Here is a 25,103-nt window from a genome sequence, read left to right as displayed (position 1 = left end):
GCAAGTCAAGAGTGAAAAATCAAAAATGGAATGAAAATAAAATTGAACATCAAACCTTTTATTTTGTGCAATCTTGTTCCAGGACTTGCCTGTTTTCAAAAGTTTTTAATAAGAAGAATTGCTGAGAGAGTTCACTTCCCACAAATTACAGAAGATTTTTCATTTTAATTTTTATACCCTCTGATGATAAAAAAAAAAAAAAAGATTCATTCTGTTGTGAAACAAAAATTCAAATTGGTGAGGTTTACACTATTACCTGGCTCTGCTGGTAAAATCTATGTTTGATGTGGGAAAATTTGTGTGTTACTTCCAGGAGGTTGATGGTTAATTTCAGTTTCCTCGACTCATAACACTGACCAACATTGTATTTATGAAAAATTTCTGAAAATACTTTTTTTAGTGATTGATGTTTCTTACTACATACAAGGCTATTTTAGTTTAACAATTACGTCGAGGGTTTGTAGGTTGAAGAAAAGTGGTGAGCTGTTATTATTTGATGCATAGTTTTCACATCACTGTAACAGCTACATGTACTATAAGCTATGAGTGCATTGATTTTTTTTGTCCTAAATCTCAGAAGTTATGAGATATCAATACTAACTGTCCTTGATTAACTAACCAAGTCAGGCCAGCCCACCCAGTGACAGAACTATGATATGTGACCCACTCAGTGACAAAGCTGTAATGTGGTACACCCATTGGCAGAACTGTGATATGTGACCAACCCAGTGATAGAACTGTGATATACAGCCCATCCAGTGACACAGCTGTCATGTGGCCCACCCAGAGTAGGATTTTGACAGGAAACCCACCCAGTGACATAACTGTGATATGTGGCCCATCCAGTGACACAGCTGTCATGTGGCCCACCCAGTGTAGGACTTTGACAGGAAACCCACCCAGTGACATAACTGTGATATGTGGCCCATCCAGTGACACAGCTGTCATGTGGCCCACCCAGTGTAGGTCTTTGACAGGAAACCCACCCAGTGACATAACTGTGATATGTGGCCTATCCAGTGGCAAAACTGTGATCTGGGACTTACCCAGTGGCAGGACTGTGATGTGGCCCAACTAGTGACAGAACTGTGATATGCGGCTCACCCAGTGGTACAACTGTGATATGTGGCCCATGCAGTGGCAAAACTATGATATATGGCCCACCGAGTGATGGGACTGACATGTGGCCCACCCAGTGACAAAACTGTGATATGAGATCCATTCAGTGACAGAACCACTCAGAGGTAGAATTGTGACATTTGGATTCTTAGAAAAAATGACAGGAAAGTACAGGTTAATGGCAAACAGAAACTTATAAAGACAGTATCATGAACAAACATAAATAACATAACATAAATATACAAAAGTATTCACAATAATTTTTATTTACCTTTTTAGAAAAAAAACTCTCTTTGCTCGACTGTAGAATAAAATATAGCTGAAATAATCTGAGTGAAATTCATGCACATATGAAGTTTGGTTCTGATAACATTTTCTGAATTCCAAATGTTAAGTTAGATATTTCTCAACAAATAGCTCTAAAAGAAATTGCGTAAATATACAATGTGGCAGAACTAGTAAGAAGACTTGCAGATGCCAGAATGTTTGCATCAAATCTTGAAGTATTGCAATCCTCAGATATTTTTCGTTTTCCAAATTTATAAAATGTTCCTTTACATATCGTGTTACTCATTTTTCTCTTTAGGGGAGAGAGATACAAGAGATGCAAATTTCTCACAGTACTAGACCAACTCATAATTCCAGAAGAGTTGGTTGTTTTTAATCACGAGGAGTTAGACATCAAAACTGTCAATATCACTATGATCTGTGTACCATCTGTTCGTCTACATATTCAAACCTAACGTATGAATATATCTTGCTGTTAAAATAAAAAAAAAAATTTTCTGAGCATTGTTGGAACCTCTTCCGAACTTGTTCTACACAATTTCTTTAAATTAGTGACAAACAGTTACATTTCATCTTTGGCTCAGAATTCAATGTCTTCTAAAAGGTCATATGAGATCAAACTTCAGCTGCAAGTCATCTGTCTGCAATAACTGGATGATATCCAAATTTGAACCGTAATCTCTCCAACATGAGAACTGGGTGCAGTGTACTTTTCACTCCATTTTGGTGACATCTATCACAGTTTTTCCACGCGCATGTCCCTGCTCCACTTTAGCAAAGGCCTGAGGCACCTCACTGAATGGGAACACCTTGTCTATGGCAGGATGAATCTGACAACAAAACAGATAATTTATTCAGTTATCAAGAAATTTTAGCACATCATGATTGTATTTGTAAAAAATCTCAACAGGAGGAGTACTCAAACCTTGAAGATGCTCAGTTTTTCTTTCCACCTAAGCTGACGTTGTTTGCTGTCAAGGTGGTAAGTTATCGCTATTTTTATTATTATGCTTTTTCAATCGCAAATGTGAGAGAAAACAACACTATCCAATAATATGACTTCGACAATTCCGTCAGTGATGAATACATCTGAACCATGTTCTGGAAAATTCTGACTCTAATTTGCCAATTTATTGGGGTTTTTTTTCTTGTTTCTTCAAATTTTCAGCTTTGCTTTTGGACATCACATAAAAGATATCTAAAATATCAGTGACAAATTCTGATACCAATTCACTAAGAAATTTGTTTCACTAAATTCAATTAATTTACCTGGCCATTTTCCACCATCTCTGTCACCTGCCCAAGAGCACGTCCATTGGGTACAAACAATGCCCATCTGTAACTTCTGCCGCCTCGAAATCCCTGAGATATCAAATTAGATCACCCTGAATAAGACGTAAAATTGCCAGCATGTTGCAGAATACATATACTAAGCCAATAACTTCTGAGTCTCAAGCCAAGAAACCCAAAGGTACTATGGAATTCGGGAGTTTTCAAGATTAAACGCCATTTTTTTGACATCCATTTCTGCTGCTACGACTGTCACTTTACGGCACACAAGCGATAATCAGTGTACTTTCACATGGGCAGACATGTACAATAATTAAAATTATCCATAACCAATGACTTCTATTTCTTAAATTATTTAGCTTAGTGGACGTCTTAGGTAATTCAATTAAATGATTTCATGTTTTTGTTATAATTTTTAAGTACATGTATTTTACATACCCGCCCATGTAAAACAACGTCACAGTACAAAGGGGCATCACCATGATGCTGCAATCTCATACCTAAAATTCCAGTCCTGCCACAATAATATTACAAGTGAGCTCAAATTTTGTCCTTGACTAAGTTGCTTATTTTTTTCTCATTCTCATAGTTCTAGTCTGTAAAAGATGTTTTGAGGTTTGTTTGGAAGTGTAATGATATCCTTACTGATATAAGTTTTTTTCCTTACTTGATGGTGTTTTACGCCATACTCAAGAATATTTCACTTATACGACCACAGCCAGCATTATGGTGGGAGGAAACTGGGCAGAGCCCGGGGGAAAACCCACTACCATCTGTAGGTTGCTGACAGTTCTTCCCATGAAATGTAAGTTTTAGCATGAAAAGTAATAATTTTATAACTTATAATATTTTACATGTAGGCCTATTTACCTCTCTGAGATCTGCCTCTTAATAGTTTAGAGAAAATATTGGTCAAATGTCTGCAATATAAACAGACTGACAATATATTTCACAGTACGAAATCAGCACCCCTTTATATGGCATTGTTCCCATAGCTTTTAAATTAGCTGATTTAAACATCAATCCCATATTCACCAGCTTACCATAGCACTGCTGCTGGAGGTTTGATTGGGCACTGCAAGGGCTAACTTCGACACATTTAAAATGACAACCTGTGTCATTTCTAAAGCTTTTGTCAAAAATTAAGATTTAACATTAACTCATGAGCATACCTCCATTACATTGAATCCCAATGTTCCCATACTTTTAGCTGTTCCCAACAACAACCCATACTCGTCAGCATTCTTCATTAAAGGGGGGACAACTGTGACATATTTTGAATTTTTCCAGCTCTTCAACAGGTCTACAGAAACACCATGATTTTTCGCCCCTATGGTATCCAGAATCATGTCAAATCTGATGAAACAGAAAAAAGCGGCTGATTTGTATTAAAACACATGTGTAAAAATTATATAATACACAGTCCATTCTTTTTATGAATACAGTATAGATGCATTTACTCTAACTTCTGTGTGATTTATGTGACGAAGCAAAATTTTGCACAACAGTGCTGACAGATGTTTTTCAGTAGTATCCTACATACTGGTTGTTCTGGTGGTTCTCATTTGTAGCCGACTGGAAGTCGGTTACTGACTGGTTGTTTGGTTAATTTGCTTCCTACTGAGCAGGAGTTTCAATCTGTATCCTACTGACTGTCTTTTCGCGTATGGATCTTACTGAGGTTTTGTTCCAATATCGATCTCACTGAATGGTTGTTCTTGTATGCAGCCTACTGGGTGGTTGTTCCCATAATATCTTACTGAGTGGTTGTTCCCATATATAGCCTTATGAGTGGTTGCTCACATATGTAGCCTACTGAGCGGTTGTTCCAACATGTATCTTACTGAGTAGTTGTTCCCATATGTAGCCTATCCTACTGAGTGGTTGTTCCCATATGTAGCCTACTGATTGGTTTTTCCCATAGGTGTCCTACTGAGTGGTTGTTCCAATAGGTGTCCTACTGAGTGGTTGTTCCCATAGGTGTCCTACTGAGTGGTTGCTCCTATATGTAGCCTACGGAGTGGTTGTTCCCACATGTATCCTACTGAGTGGTTGTTCCCATAGGTAGCCTACTGAGTGGTTGCTCCCATATGTAGCCTACTGTGTGGTTTTTCCCACATGTATCCTACTGAGTAGTTGTTTCCATATGTATCCTACTGAGTGGTTGTTCATGTATGTACCCTATCCTACTGAGTGGTTGTTCCCATAGGTGTCCTACTGAGTGGTTGTTCCCATAGGTGTCCTACTGAGTGGTTGTTCCCATAGGTGTCCTACTGAGTGGTTCCTCCCATATGTAGCCTACTGAGTGGTTCCTCCCATATGTAGCCTATGGAGTGGTTGTTCCCATAGGTAGCCTACGGAGTGGTTGTTCCTCTATGTAGCCTACTGTGTGGTTTTTCCCACATGTATCCTACTGACTAGTTGTTTCCATATGTAGACTATCCTACTGAGTGGTTGTTCCTGTATGTACCCTACTGAGTGGTTGTTCCCATAGGTAGCCTACTGAGTGGTTGTTCCTCTATGTAGCCTACTGTGTGGCTTTTCCCATATGTAGCCTATCCTACTGAGTGGTTGTTCCCATATGTAGCCTACTGAGTGGTTGTTCCCATATGTAGCCTACTGAGTGGTTGTTCCTGTATGTACCCTACTGAGTGGTTGTTCCCATATGTATCCTACTGTGTGGTTGTTCCCATATGTAGCCTATCCTACCGAGTGGTTGTTCCCATATGTAGCCTACTGAGTGGTTTTCCCCATAGGTGTCCTACTGAGTCATTGTTTCCATAGGTATCCTACTGAGTGGTTGTTCCCATATGTAGCCTATCCTACTGAGTGGTTGTTCCCATATGTAGCCTACTGAGTGGTTTTTCCCATAGGTGTCCTACTGAGTCATTGTTTCCATAGGTGTCCTACTGAGTCGTTGTTTCCATATGTATCCTACTGAGTGGTTGTTCCTGTATGTACCCTATCCTAATGATATGTCATGCGCACACTAGGAGCCACCATTTGGTTTGCTGTATCCAACTTAGTGGTCATTGTTGATTGTTGACTCTTGTGTGGTGGTTCCTTGATGCTCTCCATTCCTACATCACAGATCACCTACCCGGATATCCTCTTCAGCTCCTCTGCCACATTACTTGTTGTGTAATCAATGACGTTATCGGCCCCTAACCCCTGACACAGATGCACAGCGTCTGTACTACAGGTGGTTGTCACTTCTGCTCCCCAAGCCTTCATCAACTGATAAAACACAAAGTCATTTTCAGCTCAGACCGTCTGCTCTGGTCTTACTCTTTATGCTGTAAGCCTTTAATTATATATTATACAGGCACATACACATATACGGTCTATTTTGTCTGTCACAGACAGGCACAACTTATTTGGGACATCTGGCAGCAGGATCTTGACGTCATGTTCATGATGTCAAATGTTCCTTTCACTATCCATCATGCTGGGCTGATATATTTGTTTATTTATTTGATTGGCGTTTTACGACGTACTCAAGAATATTTCACTAATACAATGGTGGCCAGCATTATGGTGGGAAGGAAACCGATAGAGCCCAGGTGAAACCCACATCCAGATGTAACATAAAGACAGTACCATATTACAATAGAAATGGATACAGTGTAACGGTGTAGACATTACGCTACGATGCATTCTTAACGTAACAATGGCAGGAAGTCCTGATTTACACGAGCGTCACCTCACATTACATAAAAATATGCCACTTCATGAGAAAACGACATGTTCTAGAGAGATTAGGATCTTATGCTTTGCTCATCTTCAAGTCTCACATTGTCCACTTGGAAATGAACCATCAAATTTGGCATGAATGTTCCTTAAGGGCTCCTTGTTCAGGAAATTGAATTAGTCACTTCAGTATTAAAAATGGAAACCAATTTTCAAAATGGCTGACATTTTTCATTCAAACAAATCTCTATATTTATTCACTAAACTCTGGATTAATTGTCTGTTAGTTAAGCAGTTTTGTCTGGCTGATATGAAGACCAAGTCTAACTGACTTTTAATACAGTTTTGACTGTATTTTAATTCTAGACTTTTTTCAACATTTTAACAATGTCTAAAATATTTACCTGAATAGCAAAGTTCCCAATGCCCCCAGACCCAGCAACTATTAGAACCCTGGATCAGAGGAAAAAACAGACTTTGTTATTACAAAACTTTATTTATTTATTTATTTGACTGGTGTTTTACGCCGTACACAAGAATATTTCACTTATACTACGGCGGCCAGCATTATGGTGGGAGGAAACCAGGCAGAGCCCAGGGGAAACCCACTTACCAAAACTTTATTATTACCCCTGTAACATCATTACACAAGAGATTAGCACGATTATTCTGGGGTGAAAAAAAGCCATTATGCATAGGCTTGTGGCATGTAAAGAGAATATAATAAAGAGGCCTGAAGACGTAAAACCAGTACATGTATTGATTTCATTGGTGTTTTATGACTGATTGACTGATTGGTATCAAGGTCAGGAATTTTTCACTCACTATGAGAACATGAGAGTGGACAGGTTTAGGTTTTATTTATCTGATTGGTGTTTAACGCCGTACTCAAGAATATTTCACTTATATGATGGCAGCCAGCATTATGGTGGGAGGAAACCGGGGGAAACCCACGACCATCCGCAGGTTGCTTGCAGACCTTCCCACGTACGGCCGGAGAGGAAGCCAGCATGAGCTGGATTTGAACTCACAGCGATCACATTGGGGAGAGGCTCCTGGGTCATTACGCTGTGCTAGTGCGCTAACCACCTGGGTCACGGAGGCCTGGGACAGGTTTATGGGTGGAGGAAATCGGAGTGTCAAGAATAAACCACCGTCTATTGGTTTTACACCCAACTGAAAACTACTTCCAATTACGGATATCACCTGCTGTGAGCACTTCACGGGAGACTTCTGTGATCTTCCCGCTTACTTTCAGTGTGTCTCAATTACTGGGTGTCTGTAATCATTGAGAAGATACGGTATATGAGAATCTGTCATCATTTATTTATTTCACTGGTGTTGTACGCCGTACTGAAAAATATTTCACTTATACGACGGCGACCAGCATTGTGGTGGAAGGAAACCAAGCAGAGCCCGGGGAAAACGCACGATCATCCGCATGGTGCTGGCTGACCGGAGAGGATGCCAGTAAGAGTTGGACTTGAACTCAAAGCAATCACATAGGTCATGTTAGGTCTCTGTACCGTGCCGGCGTGCTAACCTCCTCGGCCTCCCCCTTGGAGTCCCCCAAGTCTGTCATCAGGTGGATAAAACCACTGCACTTCATCCAATATCAAACAAAATCAGCTGACATAAGAATCTGACCTTTGACCCAGAGTGTTACTCTCCTTCATTTCTCCAACAGAACAGAGGGCTGCCCATGTCGTCATGGCAACATAAGGCATGGACCCCACCTCCACATGTGTCAGCTTAGCTGGTTTCTTAGCTATCTAAATGGGGAAAAACAACATGATATATTTAGAACAATTCTTGGAAACAGCGTATTTTAATAGTTTTTCATTTATTTACTTTTTTTTTTTTTTTTGATTGGTGTTTTACGCTGTACTCAAGAATATTTTACTTATACGACGGCGGCCAGCATTATGGTGGGAGGAAACCGAGCAGAGCCTGGGGGAAACCCACGACCATCCGCAGGTTGCTGGTAGACCTTCCCACATACAGCTGGAGAGGAAGCCAGCATGAGCTGGACTGGAACTCACAGCGACCGCATTGGTGAGATACTCCTGGGTCATTACCCTGCGCTAGCGCGCTAACCAACTGAGCCACGGAAGCCCCTATTTACTTTTATAAATATACCCTAAATGACCTAAAATTTCGCCCACGAAAGTGCATTTTTAGAGGCAAAGAATTGTTCCAAAATATTATTTTTGGTGTTGAAACCTACAATTTTCTAGTAGAATATCATCCCATGTTCCAAGCAAACCTCAAAACACCTTTCTAACATCAACACTGCTCTCAGAATCAGGACAAATGGGCAAGTTAGTCATGGACGAAATTCATAGTCAATTAGAGTACATATGTTTTTATAGAACTGCTTGAATATGATACATGTCATGTCTTTCCTTTGAGGTAGCAAAATGGCAAAAAAAATAAAATAAAACCAAAAAAACAACAACAAAAAGAACAAGAAAAATATGAAAAAATGACTCTGTTTTCACAAATGGCCTACCTCTTTTTCAGAAGCCACTGTAAACTGTGCATGAGAACCTTGTCTGTTGATACTGAATGCTCCCCAGACCTAGGTGAGCAACAATATTAACAATTATATCATCACAAATTTTATTACAGACAATTTTTTTTACATACTGGTAAGATCAGAATATCAATTAACCATATCAGCATACATTTTATCACAGACACATCCTTCACATATTGATAAAAGTTAACAAAAGTGTAAATTTTAGGCAAATTTCTATCTTTCTAGCCTAGATAAGAAAGTTGATAAATGTCCTGATCATTTACATTTAGATCTACATGTATCACTGTTTACAGCAATGAACCAGGGATAGAAATAATCTGGCAAATAATCTAAAATAATGAATTCATTATGGGGTATTAAACTTGGTCTGACAACAAAATGCTAGATCATTTACATTTAGATCTACATGTATCACTGTTTACAGCAATGAACCAGGGATAGAAATAATCTGGCAAATAATCTAAAATAATGAATTCATTACGGGGTATTAAACTTGGTCTGACAACAAAATGCTAGACCATTTACATTTAGATCTACATGTATCACTGCTTACAGCAATGAACCAGGGATAGAAATAATCTGGCAAATAATTTAAAATAATGAACTCATTACGGGGTATTAAACTTGTCTGACAAGAAAATGCTAGATATGACACTACTTGTGAAAACAGACTTCAACTCTAACAGGAAATACTAGTGTACACGTATAATTGTTCAGAATTGAAACTTTCAAGTTGCCTATTTAACAGACTACAGTGGTGGAACAGGAATTTTCTGTAAATACCTCATCTCCTATTCTAAACTTGCGGACTTTCTTGCCTGTTTCCACAACAACACCTGAAAAATCTCTTCCAAGCGTGAGAGGAAACTCCGATGGGACATCTGGTTGAAGAAAAGGGAGTGAACTCAGGCCCTTTCTCATCACTCCAAACACCACTCGGCCATACCCACCTGTGATTGAGTGAAAATTAAAGACACATATCATTTTGCTTTTTAACTAATGCCTTATACATCTGTGAATCATCATGCGCATGTCTGGAGTTACATAATTTTGTTTTGCTGAACACTTGAAGGCCTACAAGTCAGAAAGTCTGTCAGGTACATAACAAAGGGATGTGGTTTTCTCCAGGCTCTCTGGTTTCTTCCATCCATAAACCTGAGCATTATTTATCTATTTATTTATTTCATAAAAAATGCAGCAGGGTACAACAAAACACACTGCATCGGATGCATACAGGAATGAAGAAAAACATTGGTACATAAAGTGTATATATTCTAGGTAAATGCCGCTCCCTTGCAGGAACAGAAAGCCTGGAGGGCTTGTTTTATCCCGTTTAGGAGTTGATGTAAGGCGGTACAGATTATCAAAATATGAGCTGAGGGTAATATATGGGTATTTGATAAATATCAGACTAGTGAAAATTGTACACAGAATAATCTGAAATCATGAAACAACATCTACGTAAGACTCAAAAATTGCATGCGTATTAATATGTATATGTTATGAAAAATATGCATCGTTTAACTGAGGATAAAGGTAGTAGTAATTAAGATACTGGAGCTAAGCATTGCAATATTTATAAGGTGAATTCACATTAACATATATAAAGAGAAACAGAATTACAGTACTTTAAGTCAGAGGGCAAATTATTCCATTCTAGGGGACCTTTTTATCTTACAAGTGTAGAAATTCAGATTGGTTTTATGAAAAGGCCTCTGTAAGTTGACTGACAAAGATTGCGTGCGGTATTAATGAAATGATGATTGTTTAATAAAATAAGAATTGAAGAAGGAGGGGACTAGATCTGGATCATTTAAAAATTAACTGGTTTAAAGGTGGAATATTCTTAAATATCAATAAAACAAATCAACCAAATAATATACAGGTGGCCAAACCAGGAAATCAACATTGGAGGAGTCGAGACAATATTCTATCATCCCATCAGGTACTGTTATAAATAAATCATTATACCATTCCTTTAACAACCAGTTTAAAATTTACATGTACCCGTACAAAGTTATAAATTCACTTTGTCGAAAAACAAAAGAGAAAAAAAATAATAATCATTTTGTTCTTCAATGTACATTCATTAACATACTACTAAATACTGCATAACAGCCCTTCTATTCTCTGCACTATCTGAGATTCATTTTATCCCCTTAAATAATAATATACCCTAAATCATTTAAAATTTTGGTATTAAATTTAATGATGTACAAGCATACACTGTACATGATATACAAGTTACCCTGACACCTAGCTGACTACTTTCAGCATTGTGGTAAATATGGTGGCTTAGGGGCGAGAGTGCTAATACAACACGCTGACTCCAGGGACTTTCACCGAAGCAGTTGACATGAGTTTAAGTCCAGCTGAAGCTCACTTACACCCAAATTGTAGATGTACGTAGGAAAGCCTACCAGCAACCTGCAGATGGTCATCAGCTTTCTCTGGGCTCTGCCCAGTTTCCTCTCACCATAAAGCTGGTTGTTGTGGTGTAAATCAAATGGTGTAAAACAGCAATGAAATAAGTTAATAAATAAATTACGGTATATGGTTGTGAAACCATGCAGCATGTTAACCAATACAGTCGAATGACAACAACCTGCTAGTCCTCGCTAAAACGTCTCAAACAGTAAAACCTTACAGAGCTTTGAAGCTAAAAACTCCCATATACCTCTCATTCTGACATCAATAGGGTTGACACTGGCAGCATTGACCTCGATGAGGATATCCTCAGGGCTCCGTAGCGTGGGCATCCTCACCGTTGAGGATAGGGTCAGCTCCTCGTTCCCCCCATAATGATGAATCTGCCAGGCGGACATGTGACCCCGGGTGCCTGGATTGGGAGCGGGGTCAGCTTGTGTGGAGGTGTAACGTACGTGAGCCAGGGTTACACAGGCCCGTAGCCTAGACATCCTCACAATATGTACTGCTACCATGACTGCAGGCTGTGCTGGTCAATGAGATATAGCGAGAGATGTATAAGTGTAGTTTCCTACACATATTTATTTATTTATTTAAATGGTGTTTTACGCCGTAAAAGAATATTTTCTCAAGAATATTTCACTTATACAACGGTGGCCAGCATTATGGTGGGAGGAAACCGGGCAGAGCCCGGGGGAAACCCACGAACATCCGCAGGTTGCTGGCAGACCTTCCCACATATGGCCGGAGAGGAAGTCAGCATGAGCTGGACTTGAACTCACAACAACCACATTGGTGAGAGACTCCTGGGTCATTACGCTTCCTGCACATATGATCACGTCCATACCGTATATTGTAGTATATTTAGACATGAATTCAAGCCACAAATGTTAGCACTATGGATTAATTGGCTTACAAGACAGACTTAATCTGACTACGCTACGGTTCTCTGTCAGTGAAGCTGTGTACCAATTTTAAAACTGGAACCAATCATTGACTTCAGTACATGTAACTGCATGCATACATCATCATATGTATACCTTCAGCTAACCCTCGTTTCTCAGGACAAAAAGTTACGTCTAATTTTGTAGTCATCTGTTATTTGTCTGCCACATGTTCAACTGAGCAGACAATTAAACCTGGGACTTATACATAGTCCCAGATTAGACAAGATCAACTTGCATTATGGATGTAAATTACACTGACCTGTGCATCTTATACAAAACATACTAATTAAGGATCTCCTAATACCTGATATCAACAAATTTGCATTTGACCATATCTCGATTTATACTCAATATAGCCAAACAATAAAAGGCTAAAAAAAAAAAAACAGTTTTCAAACAAAAAATATATACAACATATATAAAATCCCCAGTAATTAAGATTAATCTAACTATGGCCAAAGACAAGGGCATGGACTAAAACATGTAAATCTTTTGGTATTTCTCATATTCAGGTATAAACTATCATGTAAAACGACATCAATGTGATACTGTCGGCAACCCACCTGTGATGTTTTAAAAAATCATTTTTCGTATCATTAAACAGCTAGAGAAATGTATCCAGCATAAACCATAAACTCTGGATGATTAATGTGACATCGTTTTTTGGACTTCAGAAATTCCCAACAATGACACACAAGGCAAGTTTTGTTTCATAGTCTGCGTCATATTTAAAATTTAGGAAGTTCTGTACAGTCTTAACAATATGATGCGATATAATTAAAAAGGATTTAATTAGTGTATAATCTTTTTTGATACTTTATGTGTTGTGAGGAGTATTTTGATGGCTTGGTTGTTGTGCTGTGTGAAATAGAGACGCAGACATAGTCAAATGCAGATGTGTAATTTTTCTTACAAATGCCACATCAGTATACCCTTAAATGCTCCCATACAACTTCACGTGGGAGCTGGGATTAAGACAGAGGGGATTAAGACAGAGGGACTGAATGAGAACATCATATATAGAGCTTCACATCCCTAAGTCTATCTTAATTCCACAGGGATGTGTTATTTTTAAAGTATCAAACTGCGTCCATCCACTTGAGATCAAGTCACTACAGACAACATATAGCATGGACTTGTGCCTGGTGTAGCCCAATGCAACTCTTAGAAGTTCAGTTCACTCTTTTCGCAGTTGTGGCAGACGTAGGCCTACACTGTACAAATAGTATTAGCAATTTCACCTTGAACTGAGATTGATAGCTCCGGTTATCGGGGTTTGTTTGCGCTGGTTTTGATATGAAGACACTGAAATGCTCCAGCTATATATGACATACTGCTCAAAGAAATCAATGTATGCACGTTGTCAGCCCAGCAATGCACATGCCGGTCGCTATCAGTGTTGTTTTGACCGGAAGCAGTAGACTCGCGTGACCTTTGACATTGACGCCGGGCACATGGCTACATTTGCAGACGAAAAACAAACTGTGCCAGAGATCAGAGCGGAGAAATTCTACTCTACAGACAATGTTTAATCTTTCTGCTTGTCGAAGAGGATGTGAATGATGACAACTGATCATGCTTAATCTCACGTTAAAGGAGGCAATGTGTCTTTTACTGTTTTTAATTCAACTGTCAAAACTTCGATCGCACTCCACATGCAACAACAACAACAACAACAGCTTTACTTCACTACTCGTACTGTGCTAGTGAATAATTATAACAAGATATGGTGTTGGCTTAGGTCACTAATCCCTTTCCGTAGTATGAAAGTTAAAAACAATAATTGTCGGTTGTAAAGGCAAGGTTGAGGCAGTTGTAAAGACTGGGATATAATTGATCCTTTTGTTAGTCACCTTGAAAATTAAGCACAGGTTCTTTAATTTATGAGTTGACATCACTCCACCACGCGACAGAAAACCCCAATTAACTTTACAGTCCAGAGATCCCCCCCCCCCCACGCCCCAACCCCAAGTAGGCTGCTCTTGGCCTCCGTGGCTAGCGCAGCATAGTGTCTTAGGAGCCTCTTGCCAACATGACCAATGCGATGGATTTGAGTTCAAATCCAGCCCATGCTGGCTTCCTCTCTGGTTGAACGTGGCCAGGTCTGCTAGCAAGCTACGAATGGTTGTGGCTTTCCCCCCATGCTCTGCCTGCTTTCCTCCCACCATAATGCTGGCGGCCGGCACATAAGTGATGTATTCTCGAGTATGAGGTAAAACTTCGTTCATATAAATAAATGAATAATGGTTTCTGCGTGAAGAAAAAAAACAAGCACAAATGCAACATGTGTACTGAATGGTCCACCAGCACCACATGGCTTTATTTACATTCCAACATCAAAACTCTTGTATTATTGTGGTTGAAAAATTAGCACCTTTTAATACACCATATCTATAATGCGGTCACTGTGAGTTCAAGTCCAGCTCATGCTGGCTTCCTCTCCGGCCGTAAGTGGGAAGGTCTGTCAGCAACCTGCGGAAGTTCGTGGGTTTCCCCTGGGCTGTGCCGGGTTTCCACCAACCATAATGCTGGGTGCCGTCGTATAAGTGAAATATTCTTGAGTACGGCGTAAAACACCAATCAAATAAATAAATAAATAAATAATGTACATGAATGCTTTTCAGGTGATATCCAGGTTGAGAGACAAATCTCTGTCAGCAAAACAGCTGTGTGAGGCCTGTTCACGAAGAGTGAGGAAAGTTTCAGAGCTGAATGCATTTGTAACAGAAACCACTGAATCAGCTCAAGATGCAGCAAGACTGGCTGATGAAAGACTTCAAAAAGGTACAATTTTTGGATAAGCTTCAGGGCTATATCTAGAAAAAAAGTGAATATTCTGATCCCAAACTTTAATGGTGACCGACACTCTGGCCATGCATAATTTTACAAAATGCAATTCATAACAATGCTTTCTGAGAGATTTTATGTCCGATTGAATGAAATCCTGACTTTTTATTGGTAAGCGTCATATTTTAAAATTTTTTTCAAGTTTCTTGTTAGTTTTAATACGATTTGAGTAGTTTGGGTGCCCAAATATTCCCAGGTACTGGCTGTGGTCGGGCTGTGAGGATATACTTTAATACTGTAATTAGTTTAACTTACTGACATTATAATAACATTTTTTCTGTCAGGTGTTAAATTTTAAAACATATAGTTATGTACATTTCCAATGTGTAATGTTCATAAATGATCATAAAACATATGTTAGGTGGTTAGCTTTTCAAAAATTTAATTTCAGTTGAAGGAGTTGAGAACAACTCATGAATTTTCTTCCATAGTTGGCTAAGAGATGTATCTTGTTGTGTGAAAAAAATTTAAAGAGATATCTAACTGTGAACATAGTGAACTGTTATCCTGAAAGAAAAAGGTAGTTTCGTTTGTCCTCGATCATAGTTCAAATACCAAGTACATCAAAGATAAAGTTCTGAAGTGGTTAAGTCTTCTTGTGCAAATGACAATGTACCTAAATAATATTAACCAGGTAACAAAGATCTCAAGAGTATATATTTCACCTGACGTATTGTACCTCACTGAAAATATAAAATTAAACAAAAGTGTTAATAACAGTGTGATGTTTAAGAGCTATTATCTGAAGAAGTATTGAATATATTACTTTTCTTTGGAAAGATTTGGAACAGATTTCCAAAATTTTTACATAAGTTTGCTTTATAGAGTGACCCAAATAAACTTAAAAAAAACCCCAAAAATACAGCCTTGTGTTCAGTCATGAGACCCAAGCATACCAGTACTGGTCTACCTGAGGAACAACAAGAAACTTCATAAGAGATCATTTTTCTTCAACTAGCAGATTGCTTTGACGTTGAAAAGCTGAATGTAACATGTGGGAAAGTTCTGAGAGACACTCCTCTTTCCTCAACCCGTCACACTAACCTCTGTGTTATGAGCGATGTGTTCTTTGGTATGGCATTTAATACCAGTGAATTCATTAGCCAACTTTGTGTTGTCTTTTTCCCACCTAGGCCAGCCGTTGAGTGTCTTGGATGGAATTCCTGTAGCTGTAAAAGATAACTATAGCACCACGGGTATCCAGACATCTTGTGGTTCTCGCATGTTGATGGGCTACATACCTCCGTACAATGCCACAATGGTGCAGAAACTATTAGACCAAGGAGCACTGCTCATGGGCAAAACAAATTTGGATGAATTTGCTATGGGGTAAGATAGAGTCAGACCAGATATTAGTTTAAGTGAGAGATCATTGAATGACGAATGTTATGATGTATTGTGTGGTTGTTATTTGTATTGTTATTAAAGTACTTGAACAGTTGGGATCCTTTTGTTTACTCGCTTTTCTTCCTTTTGTTTGTGTTCCACCCACTTGGTTGATGGTGTTATCACTCTCTGTCAATGTTTGTTACTGTGAAGTTTTATGGTCAAAGTGTCTGTTAACTTACCTCCCTCTTTTCTGCGTCTCCTCTTGAGTTTTAGTTGGAGGTACGTTTAGTGTAGTCTGCATTTTTTTTTTCCATTTTCTCTGCTTCAGACTGAAAATTCTTATTGTTAGAAGATGAAATTTGCATGCCTTATTAATACATATTTAATGTTTTCATAATTTCACTCCTAATGTTATTAGAGCTATGGCCAATGCGGATGGGTGGATTCCAGGGATCCTTTCTAGTGTTTACTGTAGAATTTTACACCTCGTGAAAATCGAAGCATGATTTATTTTAACTTCTGCTTAGTCTTTATTTTAAGTTGTGTATACATGTATATTGTAAACGAAGAATGGAGTTAATTGTACTATGGATGGTTGCTTCTTTTTGACCTGTATGTCATGTATGTTACCAGAGTTGTCACAGCCATTGGATGAGTGGGATGAAGTGTTACTGTTTATAGTTGAAATTGGGACTGTGATATTGATAACATGCAGTTTTAGCTTTCCCTTATTTCTGGTTTTATCTGATCAATCTTTTGATATAGTTTATCATTACTTTTCAGATCTGGTAGTACAGATTCTGTTTTTGGGCCGGTAAGAAACCCATGGGGTTACAAATTTTCCAAATCTCAGACTGATGGAAAGAAACCGAATGACGAATGTGACTGGCATGTGACTGGTGGAAGTTCAGGAGGTAGTGCTGTTGCCGTGGCAACTGGCTCATGTTTTGCGTGAGTTATCTCTACAAATGTAACACACATCATTGATTGCAGATTTACATACGTGTATTTTAATTTAGCAGCAAACACTGTGACATTTTAATGACATTTTTGAAAGGAGGTTCTGTAATCATTGATGCTAATAATTAAGATTTTAAATTCAAATTTTGAAAGTTTTGTGAATATAAATGTAATGTATATTTGGACATATTTTATCACATCATTGAGAAACATTATTTCTGAAGTGGTACAATTGGCCCACCCATCATTTATATGTTTACAGGTATACCGGAGAGTGAATTGAAGCAAAATATGGTTTTTGTATACAAAAATCGTAAATGAATAAGGTCATGACATAAACTTTGTGAAAAGAATATTCAGTAACACTGTTTTAATGGTTAATAATATTTTGTGATAAATATCAAGAGGTTATTTTGTCTCATATTAACAGTGCACTTGGGTCAGACACAGGTGGATCTGCACGATCCCCGGCAGCTTGGTGTGGCGTTGTGGGATTAAAACCCACATATGGACTTCTTTCTCGGCACGGACTTATCCCATTGGTCAACTCCTTAGATACCCCTGGTATCATAACCAAAACGACCGATGATGCTGCAATTATGCTGAGTATGTTATTTGAAATTTTAGAAAGGTTTAGTCTGTTAATAACTTGTACATAAATTGATAATGACAAAGTCAGGAAAAATGCTAAAAAAAGTGAATTATTTTGGGGAATTCTGTGTGGAATGTTTTGTCTTTGTAAAAATCTGTGCTAGAGATCTATATTTAAAAACTTGACAAAAGATAAATTGACAAGAGGGGGTATTTCACCGATTGTACATGTGACCATTTGCCAATTAACACACCATCGTCACTGCTCTTGTTTTACTCTATACAATGTAAGTGTTCTACGATACAATAGTGAATGATGGAAAGCTGCTGCATTTCCTTTCACTGAATCTGAGTATGATTTGTACTGTTTAGTTGTTTGAATGATTTTAAAAGAAAAGATAGTAAATTCATATTTGTACGTGCATACATGTACATGTGAACTTATCAAAAACATTGTTTTTTTTATGTTTTCTGTTGAAACCTGGGTTTTAGTACAAGCATTAATGAAGTCACAAGTTTGTGAAATACTCTGTTATCGTTTCTTAAGTCACACATTATTCATTTTGGTGCATCAGTGTTAATCCATACTCCATACAGCGCATGCACCACTCTCCATGTTTGCTTTACATCACTGCCAACACTAACAAATTTGTACAGAAATCTTGAACATTTCTTGGGTCATGGTGAGGCAGAAAGTGATGTCAGAAAACACAAAAACTCTATCTCTACCTTTGTTCTTAATTATATTTTATACACATACATTCTCTTTATCTAAAGTATGCACAACATTTTTTAACCGTCAGCTGAAACAAGTTGATGAATGCGGATTAAGTAGTTCTGTGCGAGGAGACAAGGGGTGAGGCTATGAGTGAGCAAGCTTACATACATTACACAGGCTGCAAAGGTCAATCTTGTCTAGTGGTGGCAGTGATAAAGTGCAAGCATAGGGAGCGGTGCATGTGCTGTAAGGAGTATGGTGATATTTACATGATGGCTGCTCCGATAACTTTTCAAGACTTGGAATTTAATAGCATTTGTCTCACTGGTGATATGCATTTGTTTGGAATTATAAATATCATCCTCTTTTAGCTCGCCTGTATAAAGTACAAGCGTAGCTTACGTCATACCCAATAATAGAGAAAGCAGTGTTGAACAAAATGTTGGGTGTGGTATCTTAAAAAGTACTACATGTATTGCACACATGTAGAGCACAATAGCACGGGGGAGATATTCCATCGTTGATTCGTTGTGTACGTATTAAGTACCTTAAATTATTGAATTCTTGACTTCGTGTATTATCTGTTAGAATCACTGTTACACAAAATGTTAGGGGTGGTATCTTAAAAAGTATTGTACATATATGTATTAACCTGAAGTTTAATTTGCATATAAAGCACAATGACACAAGGGAATCTCTGAGCATATTAATGACCGTAAATTACCAAATTCACGATTGCAGTTCTTTATGCCTGGCGCTTGTCTGTCTCATACCGGCGAACTCTGTGGTAGCCATGCTACCAATTCTATGTTTTTTTCTCAGTGAAAATTTTCAGGATACTGAAAAGGTTGTCTGTTTCTTTAAGCTTTTTCAGAGAGCATGGTGTGACAGTGTTTGTACCTGTTGTAATTATGTGTGATTGCAGATGTTTTATCTGGGCATGATATCATGGACTCTACAACTGTGACCGAGTCTCATCCTCCTGTACAGTTGCCTGACAAATGTTCAGTGAAGGGACTTTGTGTGGGCATACCAAAGGTGGGAATTAGTCGTTTGATTTTATCACATTTAATTGATGGAAGTTTACATTTTACTGAAGAATTTTTCAGTTATTCAATGGCAGTTATAATAATCCTGGAACAAATGACCACCTTCTAGCCTGATGTGAGCTTAATTCAACCCCGAAAGCTCATATCCAGCTAGGAATTATGTTTTGTAATACCATGAAATGATGTAAAGACTAATTACAGTGAGGAGGAAATGATGACAGATTCTTTACATGAAGTACTGTAATTCTTCAACTTATTTGCATGTTTGCAAGGTGTTTATTCAAGCATATTCCGTCCCTGAAGTCCCTAAAATTTGCTAACCAAACCAATGTAGTTTGGCAAAAATCAAATTAAAAATGTGCATAAATTGCAATGAAAGCAGCTGTTTCATATGCAAAAGCATTGAGGCAAGAGGGATATGTCCCCTATTCAAGAATTTCCCTCTTACATATGTATACGACAGCAGATCGGGTTATGAACAGAGGAAACCAAAGTGTCCACAGCAAACCACTGAGGTCCAGGAGATACTCTCTTGACTTATAACCCTTTTTGGAAAAGGCGACCACTGGATTCGAGGATATGACCTCGTTCGTCAAGGTCTTATCAACTTTAGCCCAATGAATCAAGAGGACCACAGCGTTAATTATTATAAAGGACATTTCAAAGTGATTATTTCCACATCCTAAATATTATTAAAATGAAAAGGGAATGATGTTGTTGTGTATGTGTAGGTATTGTATTCCTCTCCTGCCGTAGGTGGGAAGGTCTGTCAGTAACTTGCAGAGGGTCCTGGGTTTCCCCTGGGTTCTGTCTGGTTTCCTCCCAGCATAATGCTAGCCGTCATTGTATAATTGAAATATTTTTGAGTACGGCAAAAAACGCCAAATAAATAAATGAATACATCATAGTGTTCACTATGTCAGTTGTATGTACGGGGCCTCTGTGGCTCATTTGGTTAGCACACTAGCACAGCGTAATGACCCAGGAGTCTCTCACCAATGCGGTCGCTGTGAGTTCAAGTTCAGCTCATGCTGGCTTCCTCTCCGACCGTACGTGGGAGGGCCTGTCAGCAACCTGCGGAAGGTCGTGGGTTTCCCCTGGGCTCTGCCCATAATGCTGGCCGCCGTTGTATAAGTGAAATATTCTTGAGTACGGCGTAAAACACTAATCAAATAAATAAATAAATCGTGTGTACAGTTCATGTCACTGTGGTGTTACAGGAGTACCATGCCCCTGGATTATCCGAGGATGTAGTGAGGACTTGGCAGAGAGCAGCAGACCTGTTGGCTGATCATGGAGCTAAGGTTATAGAGGTATCGCTGCCTCACACGCAGTACTCCATCGTCTGCTACCAGGTGCTGGGAGCTTGCGAAGTCGCCTCTAATATGGCAAGATATGATGGAATTGAATATGGTATGTTCAAAACAGTTGAGTATATATTTCATACTACATATATTCCTATATATTTCTGTCTTGTATTTTATTATGAAATAAATTTTAGATACCATAAAGTATGTATGCAGTACCAGTATAGTAAAATTATAATACATGTGTAATCTCATTTTGTCTGTATTGTATTTTATTATCACATAAATGTTAGATATCATTATACAAGTTAATGAATGAAACCATAGAACATTATTTTAATTTATTTGTGTACATTTGTGTATCATTAGAGTAGCACTAAAGTGTACAAATGTATTGGCTGTGAATGCCCTTTAATACTGGTGCTAAAACCAAAGCAATTTTTGTTTTATATTTAAATAGCTTGCTCGTTACTTGTTACAAGATGAAGTTGGGGTATATACATTTTACATGCTGCTTTATAAAACATCAGTTTAGTTTAACATTAACTGCTGCTTTTTTTAATGCTGACAAGTCTTCATAAGGCAACTTGAGACGCCTTCGTACAGAAAATTGGCTCATACTACGTAGTTATTAAACATTAATGCAGTCGATTTGATTTTTGTTTGCAGGTCTGAGGGCTGATGTAGACGAATCTACTGAAGCTCTGTATGCTGCCTCCAGACACCAGGGCTTCAACGATGTTGTCCGAGGACGAATACTATGTGGGAATTACTTTTTACTGAAAAAGTGTGTAATGGCTGTTTATCACTCATAGGATGGTGGTTATGAAACACCTACAACACACCAGTTAACAAACCTGCTGATGTGAGGCGGTTAGGAGCTAGTTTTGAAGTCACAAGCTCATTACACTGGATTCCTCTTTGGTGTTTCGGCTGCCTGTAACCTTTTCACCAATCAGATGACATAAATCTTCACGTTTCCAAGATGTTCATTCAAGGAAAATTAAGAGAGCGTTTTTCTGTGTTTAGTGGTAAAATTATACTATTTGTGAAGCCCTGAAATTAATCAACGCAACAGATGTAGTTTTGTCTCCAAACATACATGGAAATGGTGCATAAATCACATTTGAAATTTGCTGTTTTATGTGTGAAAAGTTTGAAGAATTCATAGGGTAATCTGAATATTTAGAATAAGATAGATTCAATTCCAGGAGTGTATCAGACAAGTTTTGGACAGTCCTGGAAAAAGTTCAGTCAACGTTAAACTGAAGAGATACTAACTTTTATGTCATGATCGTTTTTTCCAGAAATTACGAGAAATATTTCTTGAGGGCCCAGAAGGTACGACAGTTGATATCCGATGATTTCAAAAGTGTTTTCCGCTCAGGAGTGGACGTGTTATTAACCCCAACACTGCAAAGTTCTGCTCCTAAATACAGCAGATTTATAATGGAAGACAACCGAACACGATCGGAGAACGAAGATGTGTATACTCAGTGTGTCAATCTAGCAGGTGAGTTGGGAATATTCAGAGTTATTCACACCTTAATGAAAAAAAAAAATGAATCTCAAGTTCAGTGTTCAGCAGGAATTTGAAACTTTGGACACAGACCTGCAAAATCTGACACTCTCATCAATGATTTGGTGCAGAAAACCATGTCTCACCTCTTTCTGTAATAGACATTTTTATTTATGGTGTCTTGAAAGTATGCCTTGGTGGTAGTGAAGGTTCAATAGATGTTTACAAAGAGCATGCATGTGGCCAATGATGAGCAATATTTTTGCAAGTTGGTCAGCCAGATGTCCAACACAAATGTTTGGTCTTTCTGTAACACCAGGACTTCAGAATTGCTTTCAATGGAATGAAAAGTAAAGCTTTCACCAGAAAGGGTGGTGGGACTTCAGATATTCCATTAATGAGGCTTGTACTGCTGTTTACAAAGTCTCACTTGGAATTCTCTGGAGAGGACTTGCCTGCCAGCACTATGGCACATGTGTGCCATTGCTTGTTCTGCTGGGGAAATCTGAGCTTAACATGTGGGAAAGTTTGTCAGTTACTTGTCAAATGCCTGTGGTTTATTCCGGGAACCCGTCATTCACATTAAACTCAACTCTGCCAGCCACATATCAGAGAAACATTCCTTGAGTATGGCATTAAACCCCAATCGATGAAATAACCATTTTATTTTACAGTTGCTTTTCATTTGTTTAAATGTCACATCTTTAACTTTGACAAATGTCACTGAAGTTAATTTAAATCTTGCTCTTAAATGAAATTCAGCTCATTTCTTGTTCTCGTAGGTTTACCTGCTATAACGGTCCCAGCCGGGTTATCAGACAACGGAATGCCGATTGGACTTCAGCTGATCGGGAAAGCATTTTCAGAACAGCAGTTGTTGAGTTCAGCAAAGTGGTTAGAGCAGCAGATCGATTTCCCAAGACTTAATCTGGACTGTTTATGACATCAGAGGACTGTTAGTAATTCATAAATCTCTAGATTTCAGATGCAAATTAAGAGATGAAGTTTTCTTTGCAATGAGGACATATTGCTAGGACACCATACAATTGAAGTCATAAGGAACATAATTGATGCTTCCATTGGCAATTTTCGTAGTGTGCTTTTAAACAAGAGCTGGTCTTGTTTGTATTTTATTAAAGTTTCCTTTTCTTTTGTACATTTGGAGTGGTCTTAAAATGTAAGCGAATAAACTCGGCGGCAGTTTGTTTTCATCATGGAGATATAGGACGCAGAAGTTGAGAAAAGTTTAGTTGTCAAAAAGTTTTTTGTTTTAATTGTTGTTTCATTGGTGTTTTATTCAACACTCTAGAATATTTCACGTATGACAGCAGCCAGCTTGAAAGTGTGAAACAACCAGGCAAAGCTGCAGGTTGCTGCACTCTGGTTTCCTCCAACCACAACCCTGATCCTTGACAGTTGTTAAACAGTGATCGGAGCATACATCTAGACATATTAGCATATACAATATATTAATACACGTAAATTATGCAATTCTTTGCATGTCTCTCTTTCCTGTAAACATGTGGTGTCTTTATCAGGAAATGAGGTAAAACTTGCAGTACCTCATGTCAATCTCAAGTCTGTTGAGCCAGAACGTCGAGGCACATGCTTGTGAAAGCTACATAGACTTTCACATCAACAGAGTGAACTATGGACACAAGCAGGATTCCCTGAAAATGACACAGCAATACTTGTATTGACTAGCTGTGAGTTGAAATCCGTTTCAGACGATTGGCCTCCCTTTCTCGGTATTAGATTTTCTTACCTTTGGGTGAGGTTGCCTTTGATATTCCTCATAACTTAACGTATACCACAGCTATATGACAATGAACCGGTATAAATTTAAAACAGCTGCTGTGATCAGTCCAGAATCCTGTTGGCCAATGCCGTCTTTCTTCAGTCGGGAATCGTCATAGATTTGGGTAATACAAGAACACATTTCCAGCGATACTAGTTTATATGAAAACATATTTTTCTGAACTTGAAACATAACTAGTACAGCTAGAATACTTATCTCTTGGTCAAAATGAACTGTTCAGCTGGTGGAGTGAGTGAGTGGGGTTTAACGTCATACTTAACAATTTTTTCAGTCATATGACAACGAAGGAATTCTCCGAGTGCATGTAATGTGCCTCCATGTTGCAGGACGGATTTCCACCACTCTTTATCTAGTGCTGCTTCACCTAGACAACTTACTGAAGGCAAGTAAGCGGCCCCTCTCGAGCCATTATTCTAATACGGGTCAACAAGTCGTTGCACTATTACCCTGCGTCCTGTTTCTATTCGTCTAATAAAAAAAAAAAAAAAAAAAAAACAGCCTTCTGTGATTTTTGGATCTACGCAGGCCTGGTGTTGTGATGATGACCAAAAACCTTGTGGTGTGACAGTTGAGGGAATAATTATTATATGTAGTCGTCCATAAACCAGTCTGCACAACAGAAGGCTTCATGCAGCCTTACACTACCGGTCGCCCACGGGCT

The 25,103-nt window shown here is 38.4% G+C and overlaps 2 protein-coding genes across 3 annotated transcripts; one reads left to right on the top strand and one right to left on the bottom strand.

Moving 5' to 3' along the window:
• Positions 1-2,041: 2,041 nt before the first annotated feature.
• Positions 2,042-13,897, bottom strand: LOC135476879 (reticulon-4-interacting protein 1 homolog, mitochondrial-like). Of its 2 annotated transcripts, none has more exons than XM_064757032.1 (10): positions 13,545-13,897; positions 11,607-11,885; positions 9,713-9,879; positions 8,900-8,968; positions 8,035-8,159; positions 6,792-6,840; positions 5,798-5,934; positions 3,870-4,053; positions 2,677-2,769; positions 2,042-2,237 (listed from the first exon to the last, which is right to left on the bottom strand). In XM_064757032.1, the coding sequence occupies exons 2-10, from the start codon at positions 11,869-11,871 to the stop codon at positions 2,121-2,123; spliced, it is 1,206 nt and encodes a 401-aa protein (XP_064613102.1). In that variant the 5' UTR covers positions 11,872-11,885; positions 13,545-13,897; the 3' UTR covers positions 2,042-2,120. The 2 variants fall into 2 exon arrangements, with proteins under 2 accessions (XP_064613102.1, XP_064613095.1); XM_064757025.1 differs by having other exon boundaries at positions 11,607-11,880.
• Positions 13,898-14,912: 1,015 nt separating this feature from the next.
• Positions 14,913-23,686, top strand: LOC135462813 (glutamyl-tRNA(Gln) amidotransferase subunit A, mitochondrial-like). The gene is made up of 9 exons (XM_064740089.1): positions 14,913-15,087; positions 16,284-16,479; positions 17,263-17,430; positions 17,870-18,045; positions 19,674-19,786; positions 21,018-21,210; positions 21,774-21,891; positions 22,412-22,617; positions 23,406-23,686. The coding sequence occupies exons 1-9, from the start codon at positions 14,913-14,915 to the stop codon at positions 23,564-23,566; spliced, it is 1,506 nt and encodes a 501-aa protein (XP_064596159.1). The 3' UTR covers positions 23,567-23,686.
• The last annotated feature ends 1,417 nt before the right edge of the window (positions 23,687-25,103 follow it).

The sequence above is a fragment of the Liolophura sinensis genome, chromosome 1 (assembly GCF_032854445.1).
Source record: "Liolophura sinensis isolate JHLJ2023 chromosome 1, CUHK_Ljap_v2, whole genome shotgun sequence".
NCBI lineage: Eukaryota > Metazoa > Mollusca > Polyplacophora > Chitonida > Chitonidae > Liolophura > Liolophura sinensis.
The sequence above is the reverse complement of the archived record's forward strand: the minus strand, read 5'-3'. Positions and strand labels throughout refer to the sequence as shown.

Bases quoted from the DNA above. Each gene is read 5' to 3' on its own strand.
- LOC135476879 (XM_064757032.1), bottom strand. From the start codon at position 11,871: ATGGTAGCAGTACATATTGTGAGGATGTCTAGGCTACGGGCCTGTGTA. The intron at 8,160-8,899 runs GTAGGCCATTTG...TTCCCCATTTAG, and splicing joins CAGTGGCTTCTGAAAAAGAG to ATAGCTAAGAAACCAGCTAA. The intron at 6,841-8,034 runs GTCAGATTCTTA...CCTCTGATCCAG, and splicing joins AGTAACACTCTGGGTCAAAG to GGTTCTAATAGTTGCTGGGT.
- LOC135462813 (XM_064740089.1), top strand. From the start codon at position 14,913: ATGAATGCTTTTCAGGTGATATCCAGGTTGAGAGACAAATCTCTGTCA. The intron at 15,088-16,283 runs GTACAATTTTTG...TTTCCCACCTAG, and splicing joins TGATGAAAGACTTCAAAAAG to GCCAGCCGTTGAGTGTCTTG. The intron at 21,892-22,411 runs GTGTGTAATGGC...CGTTTTTTCCAG, and splicing joins AATTACTTTTTACTGAAAAA to AAATTACGAGAAATATTTCT.